The following is a 9,185-nucleotide window of genomic DNA, read 5'->3' as shown; positions in this document are numbered from 1 at the left end:
TTTGCAACAGTGTTACACTGTTGACTCATATTTAGCTTGTGGTCCACTATGATCCCCAGATCCCTTTCTGCAGTACTCCTTCCTAGGCAGTCATTTCTCATTTTGTATGTGTGCTACTGATTGTTCCTTCCTAAGTGGAGTATTTTGCATTTGTCCTTATTGAATTTCATCCTATTTACTTCAGTTCGTCCAGATCATTTTGAATTTTAATCCTATCCTCCAAAGCACTTGCAACCTCCCAGCTTGGAATCATCCACATCCAAGTGTACTCTCTATGCCATTATCTAAATCACTGATGAAGATATTAAACAGAACCACACCCTGAACCGATCCCTGAGGGACCCCACTCATTAGGCCCTTCCAGCATGACTGCAAACCACTGATAACTACTCTCTGGGAATGATTTTCCAACCAGTTATGCAAGCACCGCATAGTAGCTCCATTTAGGTTGTATTTCCCTAGTTTGTTTATGAGAAGGTCATGTGAGATAGTATCAAAAGCCTTACTAAAGTCAAGATATACCACATCTACCGCTCCCGCCATCGACAAGGCTTGTTACCCTGTCAAAGAAAGCTATCACATTGGTTTGACATGATTTGTTCTTGACAAATCCATGCTGACTGTTACTTATCACCTCATTCTCTTCAAAGTGTTTGCAAATTGATTTCTTAATTATTTGCTCCATTATCTTTCCAGATACAGAGGTTAAACTGACTGGTCTGTAATTCCCAGGGTTGTCCTTATTTCCCTTTTTATAGCTGGGCACTGTATTCCCCCTTTTCTAGTCTTCTGGAATGTCTCCAGATGTCTCCAATACTCCAGATGTGGCCTCACCAGTGCTGAATAGCTTCCTGGCAACAAGGGCACACTGTTGACTCATATCCAGCTTCTTGTCCACTGTAATCCTCAGGTCCTTTTCTACAGAACTGCTGCTTAGCAGTCCCTGATCTGTAGCAGTGCATGGGATTCTTCCTTCCTAAGTGCAGGACTCTGCACTTGTCTTTGTTGAACCTCATTAGATTTCTTTTGTCCCAATCCTCCAATTTGTCTAAGTCACTCTGGACCCTATCCCTACCCTCCAACATATCTACCTCTCCCCCAGTTTAGTGTCATCTGTGAACTTGCTGAAGGTGCAATCCATCCCATCACCCAGATCATTAATGAAGATGTTGAACAAAAACCGATCCCAGGACCAACCCTTGAGGCACTCCGCTTGATACCAGCTGCCAACGAGACATCGGATCGTTCAAGGAGTCACATACATTTGCAGGGTACCACAGGTGAGTGGAGAAATTTCTTCCGAGCAACCAGTTCCCTACAGGAGTCACCTTTGCACACCCAGTGAAACCAGACACCCCTCTACCTAGTTAGCATTTCCAGGGCCAGAGATCATAGCAGCAGTGAACTTGCCTCAGCCTACTCCAGCTAGTGTAAGAGCAGTCCCCTTGAAACAAACCAGTCATTGTTTGCTGTCCCCCCAGTAGAGAAGCTCTTCAATCAGAGGCCCTGGAAGCTATTAAGTTTTGCCAGCAGATAAGCACACAGCAGGAGATGCTTTCAGTGACATTTGAGGCAGATCCTGAAAGCCTTATTTCAGCGGGAATGTTCTTCCACTTTAAAAGAAGTTGTATTAAAGCAATGGAGTTGCAGGTCCATTGACGCTGTTGACTCCTGCTTCACATCAGCAACCATGTTCTCTACAGAATGCATTTCAGACCTTTATTTTAAGAAAATCCATGTATTACAAAGAGTATACAAGAGCACGCTGGTCTCACAAGCATGCACACACCTGTCTTCCTGCAACAAGGAGCTGTAAGGGGGGACTGAATTAGATTTCACAGAAACTCAATTCTCTGAGAGAGGGGGATTCAGTATCCCCATCCTAGAGGCCATGGAAGAGTCTGCACTTCTCCAGGAACCTGTAGATTCTCCTTACAAGTTAATTCTAAAAATGAGTGACATTTAAGGTAGCCCCACCTGCTGTAGTAGACTCTTGGGAGCTGGGGAAAAAGTTCCCACTGCCTGTTCTCCTAGTCCAGTTTGGCACATTAATCATGTTCCACTGTACTCTTGATTCAAATGATCCTATAGATTAACATGGCCTTTTGGTTGCCTTGTGGAAAAATAAAGTCACTGATTGCCCAGCTCGCAGAGCACGTTAAAGGGGATGCCATCAAGCTGGCTAGGCCCAACGTTTACCAATAAATGTCAGACTCTCCTGATTAGAATCTTCCTTAACTCGACATGCCAACTTCCTCACCCTCAAAGGAGGGGGTGCTGCAACCCTGTTATTGCTCCTTTGCTGCTGAGACCCAAGAGCCATCCTGCACACTGGATTGCCGTGCAGTTGTGAGCATGCATGGCGTGCCAGCCATGTGCTCTGTGGGGCCTTTGCATGAGACAGTTCCCAGAACAGACAGCAGAGGGGTGGCATGGTGGGTACTTGCACCCTGGGCATACCAACCAAAACAGGGCTCAGCAGGGGTGATTTCAGGCCACGAGGTTTTGACAAGAGACCCTTTCCCCAGCATGGCAGGAGGCAGCTCAGGGAAACAGCACTGCTAGCACTCTCGAAAAGAATCCAGTTCACTTTAGTTCCTGGGCAAACTAATTGTAGATATTTTTAAATCCACTTTACTTAAAAAAAAAAAAAAAGAACAAAAGCTCTGCCTCAAATAGATTGTAAAGTAGGTAAACGTTGGGCCTAAGCCACTGGCTTGCATTCCCTGGAATGACAGGACAATCCCATGGGGGATAAAGGATTTAACATATGGGAGTGGCCAACACATTAACTGCAGAGAACTCTGGTCTAACCCGATGGGTAAGCCTTCAGAATCTTCACATCATCGACTGGGCGATCTTGGGCATTTGTCTCCACCATGCCCACTCTGTTCACCATCCCGATCCCCTGGCAAACACGGCCAAAGATAGTGTGCTTCCCATCGAGCCACTGGGTTGGTGCCAAGGTTATAAAGAACTGACTGCCATTTGTATCTGGGCCGGCGTTAGCCATGGCAAGGATTCCTGCACCTTTGAAAGAAAGGGTACGAGTTAGACTGATGATCTGAAGCCAGTTTCAGTTAAAAACCAAACCAAACCCAAAAAACAGATCAGTCTCTTCCTAAGCCAATTACTTCTGGTAGCAACTAAGGATCCAGTCATATGGCTTAATTACCAGAATCAAACATGAATTTAAATACAGCAAAAAGCTTCTTACAGTTACTCTCTACTCCTGTTAAACATCCTTTGTGTGCTCAGCTAGGGTAATTTTGATTAAGTGAGACTCCCATACTGTGATTTGTTTCCATACGGACTCCAGTGCATTGTAACTCCTGTATAAACAACAGAAGGGGGCCCAAGAGCCCTCGCATTTGAGGTCTTTAAGAGCTGAATTATAATATAATAACAGTTTAGCTGTGCTACACAGGAAGCCTATCGCCACACTGCACTCCCAGCCGAATTCGGAACATTGTGTTTGTAACAACCCAGCCAAACTTTACCTTAATTCACAGAAATAATTTTAAGGAGGCAAACATATCATTCAGCCCTCAGGATCTGTGATTTAGCACAAGGAGTTCTGCTGATGTTAGACCACTGATTAACTATTCTTGGGAAGAGACTACTTAGCTGAAAACAGGACAGCTGCAGCATTAACTCTGCAGGCTTAGGGGTCATAGCTCCTTGATTCCATTCGTTTAAAGAGGAGAGGCTACCATGTTACTGTTTATTTGTCTGCATGGCGACCCTAGTTAGTTGTTACTTTTTCATTTCCTGCCAACAGTCTCTTTAATGCTTCATTTGTCATTAAGAGCTACCAGCCCTGCAGCTCTCACTCTACCCAGACTCCCAATGACTTCTGCATAAGGACAGTGGGACTGAGCCCTAAATTGGTGCTATGCCCAACCTGCAAGGTTAACAAAACAAAAACACCCACACAAGTCCATCAAATGGCACTTACCTGTAAATTTTAGTTCTGGATGAAGTTCATCTTCAAACTGCTTCCCATAGATGGATGCACCCCCTCTGCCTGCCCAGCAGAGAAAAGCAGATGTGTCAGTTCGGAAAGCCATGGTACCCATTCAGGACTACTCTCACCGTCATACAAGTGCCAGCCAACAGTCTAAGAAATGGGCTTTGATCAATTCTATTGCCGACGTGTGATGCTCAGCAATAAAGACTAGGGAGACAGACATGCATAAATTATCAGCCAGCACAGGAACAGTGGGGTGGCCAATGACTAAGAACATACGAACAGCCAGACTGGATGAGATCAGTGGGCCATCTAGCCCAGTATCCTGTCTTCCAACAGTGGCTGGTGCCAGACACTTCAGAGGGAATGAACAGAACAGGGCAATTATCAAGTGATCCATCCCATCATCCAGTCCCCGTGTCTGGCAGTCAGAGGTTTAGAGATAACAAGAGCCCATCTTGGCTAATAGCCATTGAAGAACCTGGTCTCCATGAACTGATCTAATTCTTTTTTGAATCCTGTTATACTTTTGGCCTTCACAACATCCCCTGGCAACAAGTTCCACAGGCTGACTGTGCGTTGTGTGAAGGACTACTTCCTTTTGTTTGTGTTGAAATTAACAGGCAGCAGGTTTATCAGGTGACCCCTGGTTCTTATGTCATGTGAAGGGGTAAACAACACGTCCCTGGTCACTCTCTCCACCCCCGTCGTGATGGTGCAGACCTCGATCACAGGCCCCGCATCGTCTCTTCTCCATGCTGAACAATCCCAGTCTTTTTAATCTCTCCTCACACAGAAGCTGTTCTGTGCCCCTCATCGTTTCTGTTGCTTTTCTAATGTATCTTTTTTAAGATGGGGCGACCAGAGCTGCATTGCACTGTTCAAGGACTGGGTGTACCATGGATTTATATTGTGGCATTCTGATATTTACTGTCTCAATAAGAACAAAGTAGTACTCATGTTGTAGGAACCTGCAAGTCTAGAAACTGGGACCACTGTGGTTAGGGGCCGGTGCCGCTTTCGCATTGCCACTGGGCACTTACGCTGCTTCCAGGTAACGTATCTAATAAGGCTCCGATGGCCATAGAATCAAAGCATCTCACAATCTGTAATATATTTAACCTCACACCCTCCGGGAGGTAGGGCTGTACTATTAGTTACATTTTACAGATGGGGAACTGAGACCCAGAACAACTAAGGCTATATCTACGCTAATGGTAGCATGTGGAGCAGGGGTAGGCAACCTATGGCACACGTGCCAAAGATTGCCACTGAAAATCAGCTTGCATGCTCTCACACTCCCTGGGTCCTGACCACCAGTCCCAGGGGCTCCACTGTTGGCCTGAGGTACCAGCTGCTGGCCCTCTGCCAGCCAGAGTTCCGTCCACCGGCCCCGCTCAGCCTGCTGCCAGCCCCAGGTCACGGCCACCGGTCCCAGGGGCTCTGCTGCCAGCCGGGGTTCCGTCTGCCGGCCCCCTCAGCCCACAGCTGGGCCCAGGTCCAGGGGGCTCTGCTGCTGGCCTGGAGTACTGGCCGCCAGCCCCCTGCCAGCTGGGGTTCCAGCCATCGGCCCCACTCAGCCCACTGCCAGCCCCGGGTCCCGGCCACCGGTCCGGGGGGCTCTGCTGCTGGCCTGGGGTCCCAGCCACCGGCCCTGCTCAGCCTCTTGACGACGCCAGGTCCCGGCCGCCAGCCCAGGGCTCTGCTTCCGGCCGCCGGCCCGGGGCTCTGCTCCCGGCCCCAGGTGTGGCCCTCTGGCCCCAGCCAGGGGCAGTGAAGGGTGCAGACAGGGCCAAGAGTGGGAGCAGCTCAGCATGGATCGCATGGATTCTTATTACTGGCACGCAAAACCTTAAATTAGAGTGAATAAATGAAGACTCGGCACACCACTTCTGAAAGGTTGCAGACCCCTGGTGCAGAGTATAGGCATGACACATTGAGTTGCACACTACACTGAAAGGCTCTGGCAGCAGGGAAAGGCTCCAGCAGCTCCTCCCTGCCAGAGCCTTTTCCCCACTGCCTCCCCCCAACAAAGCCTTTTCTCCGCTGCTGGAAACTTTCACTGCAATGGGGAAAGACTCTGGCAGTGGGAGGCAGCAGCAGGACACGACAGGGCTGAAGATACCAGTGTCGAGGTGGGAGGCCCTGCTTGGGGGTTTAGACAGCATGTAGGGTTTATGCCCTGGGGCTTCAGGCACGTCAGACACTCTACTCTACTTGCCTAAGCTGTGCCTCACCATCTACACTCCTGTTTATACCCAGGCTAGCTGGACGTACTGTATCTGTACTCTACATGTAGCCCTAAGTGTAGGCTGGCAACCTAAGTGACTTGGTTGGTGTCATACAAGAAATCTTTATGGGTGCAGGGAATTGAACCTGGGTTTCCCCAAGTCTCATATTAGCGTCCTGAACACTGGGCCATCCTTCCTCTTTGCTTTCCACCTCGTTCAGCCCTCTGGCCTCCCTGGGATGGACAGCCCTGGGGGCCGCAGGCAAGGGCACAGGGGGAGCGGGAAGTGTCACCACACGCGAGGATTACACACAGGCTTCCTTGAGGTCTGCTCGCGCCCCCTAACAAGGAGGTTTCGCTCCCCCAGACATTCGCGCGCCCTGCGCCCGTGAAGCGCCGACGGGGCTCCCAGTGGGTACCCAGCCCAGCCGTTTCCACTGGGGGCCTTACCTGTCCCGGTGGGATCGCCCCCTTGGATCATGAAGTCTTTAATGATCCTGTGGAACTTTGTGCCGTTGTAATAACCGCGCCTGGCCAATTCCGCGAAGTTCTTACAGGTCTTGGGCGCGTGTTTCCAGTAGAGCTCCAGCGCCAGGGTGCCCATGCTGCGGGAGGGAGGGAGGGAGACCGACAGGGCTCAGGGGCTGCCCAGCGCCGGGAGCTGCGGAGCGGCGACCCGACCCACCGGCAGGCCCTGGGAGCCCGGCGTCCGGCCGCCCTGCGGGGCCGCCCGCAGAGCCCGGGGACTCGCCCCCGCCCCGGCGCGGGGATCACCCCCGGGCGGACACGGCCCCGCCGCCGGGCTCCGGGGGGGCTCCCCACGCGGGACACCCCGCAGCTCCCCCGCCAGAGGCCGGCGGGGACGGGCACGGGCCCTGCTCTGACCCCGGACGCGGCCCCCTCCGGCGGCCAGCCTGCGAGGCGCCGCGCGGGGCCCGGGACCCGCCCGCTGGGCCGAGCGGAGAGACCCGGGCGCCCCGCGCCGCGCCGGGAGGACGGGGGCTCCCATCGGCCTCTTACGTGGTCTCCATGGAGACGGCGGGCGGCTGCCAGGAGTCGGGGGGCACCGCGGCCATGCTGCTCCCACGCCGGAAACACTCCGCCTGGGGGAACAGCAGCGTGTTACGCACTTCCTGTGTCACAGCCAAACCGCTCCCTCCTCTCTTAGGGCGGGGCGCCGAGTTCCTGACCCGCTTGGGGCCGAGTGGCCAATGAACGCTCGGGTCTGAAACAGGCTGGGGGCGGGGCCACCAATCAGAGGGCTGGGCGGTAACGTTGTTATTGTGACGTCCAGGAGGGAGAATTCGAATTTAGCCACGCCCCTTCCATGCCGCGACTCGGCTCGGCTGCGGACGGTGCGAAGGGGGGAAGCGGCGCCGGGGAGCGGGTGAGCCGCGGGCGGGGGCAGCGCCGCCTCCTGCGGAGCCGTAGGGATGCAGGGTGGGGGGCTCGGGGGTAGGGGACTGGGCTTGGGGGGCTGGGCGGTGCGGGGGGCGGGGCTGGTCTGGGGGGGCTGGGTGGTGCTGGGGGGCTGAGCTGGTGGGGCTCGGGGGTAGGGGACTGGGCTTGGGGGGCTGGTCTGAGGGGGCGGGGCTTGGAGGGTTGTGGGGGCGGGGCTGGGTGGTGCTGGGGGGCTGGGCTGGCGGGGCTCGGGGGTAGGGGACTGGGCTGAGGGGGCGGTGCGGGGGGTGCTGGGCTGGGTGGTGCTGGGGGGCTGGGCTGGTGGAGCTCGGGGGTAGGGGACTGGGCTTGGGGGGCTGGGCGGTGTGGGGGGGCGGGGCTTGGAGTGTTGAGGGGGCTGGGGGGCTGGGATTGAGGGTGGGGATTGGGGCAGGGACTAGAGTCACTCTCATCATCCACCAGTGGTGGGCGAGACCCCCCAGGAGGGTTGCGATGACCCACCAGGGGTCCTGGTTAAAACCCAGCCAAGGGACTTGGCCTCCCTGTCGGCCCTTTAGCTTTGCAGGGCGTTGCCCGCAGAGGAGCGGAGCCGGCCCTGGCGAGAGGGGCTGTTGTTACTCAGTTAATTTGTGTTTCGGTTATTCTGTTACGTGGGGGTCATGTTGCATCAGTAGGAGGTCAGGCCCCTAGGCTCAGCAGTAGCTCGCTCCTAGCTTTGGATGCTGGAACTTGTTGGAGATGGGCAGAGTTGGCCTCTGTTCTTCCAAATGTGCGGGGAGATGTTTGACTTGCCCCTGGGTTTCAATGTCCGGGTACCCAAGCCTGGCACCTCTTGGGCATTTGATGCATGCCAGGCCCGTGCTGTCCAATGTCTTCTATTTCTGGCTCTGTTTGGGTGGAGAGATCACAGTCTTGGTCATGGCTGAGCTTATACAGCTCTGGGAGGGGCGTTGGGATCCCCAGGGTGCAACCTGGAACTGGGGTCATGCTGTGCCCCTTTAACTCTCCAGCCACAACTGTCTTTCACATTGCTTTGCTAGTGGCAAGCAGCAAACCCCTCCAGGTGCTGTGATCACTCAGCACAGCCGCATGTTGAGCCCCCACCCAGCTAGATTGCATGAATGCTCCCAGAGCGACTCGCAAATCACACAAAGAAAGGCACCAGCCAGTTCCCCTCAGCTCCTGAGCCTTACACCCCAGAGCTGTACCCTCTTGCCCTGGTCAGAAGCCTGGCCAGTGTAAGTTTCTCCTGCCCCTCCCTCAATGTGGAGAGGTCTTGCACTAGTCTTTGTAACCTGAGCTGAGATTTCCCAAGCACTTCAACCAAAACACCCTGTTTTTGGTAAAATAAATCTGTTTTATATTAACTACAGAAAGATGGATTGTAAGTGATTATAAGTGGGAGGCATAAAAGGTCAGAAATAGTTACCTTAAGAAAATAAAAGATAAGTGCACAATCTAAATCTTAAACCTTATTACACTAGGCAGCATTTAGATCAAGCAGTTTTCTTACCCCACTGGATGTTACAGTTCTTAATACATGGGCCTCTCCCTTAAGCCTGGACCAGTCTCGTCAGATGAAAT

General features: G+C 53.1%; 1 protein-coding gene across 1 annotated transcript; it reads right to left on the bottom strand.

Annotated features, from left to right (window-relative positions):
• Positions 1-1,705: 1,705 nt before the first annotated feature.
• PPIL1 (peptidylprolyl isomerase like 1) lies at positions 1,706-7,336 on the bottom strand. The gene is made up of 4 exons (XM_077839342.1): positions 7,221-7,336; positions 6,651-6,805; positions 3,959-4,027; positions 1,706-3,030 (listed from the first exon to the last, which is right to left on the bottom strand). The coding sequence occupies exons 1-4, from the start codon at positions 7,274-7,276 to the stop codon at positions 2,810-2,812; spliced, it is 501 nt and encodes a 166-aa protein (XP_077695468.1). The 5' UTR covers positions 7,277-7,336; the 3' UTR covers positions 1,706-2,809.
• Between the last annotated feature and the right edge of the window lie 1,849 nt (positions 7,337-9,185).

Source organism: Eretmochelys imbricata, chromosome 21 (genome assembly GCF_965152235.1).
Source record: "Eretmochelys imbricata isolate rEreImb1 chromosome 21, rEreImb1.hap1, whole genome shotgun sequence".
NCBI lineage: Eukaryota > Metazoa > Chordata > Testudines > Cheloniidae > Eretmochelys > Eretmochelys imbricata.
The sequence above is the reverse complement of the archived record's forward strand: the minus strand, read 5'-3'. Positions and strand labels throughout refer to the sequence as shown.

Bases quoted from the DNA above. Each gene is read 5' to 3' on its own strand.
- PPIL1 (XM_077839342.1), bottom strand. From the start codon at position 7,276: ATGGCCGCGGTGCCCCCCGACTCCTGGCAGCCGCCCGCCGTCTCCATG. The intron at 4,028-6,650 runs GTAAGGCCCCCA...TCTGCTGGGCAG, and splicing joins GGGCGATCCCACCGGGACAG to GCAGAGGGGGTGCATCCATC. The intron at 3,031-3,958 runs GTAAGTGCCATT...TTTCTTTCAAAG, and splicing joins TCCAGAACTAAAATTTACAG to GTGCAGGAATCCTTGCCATG.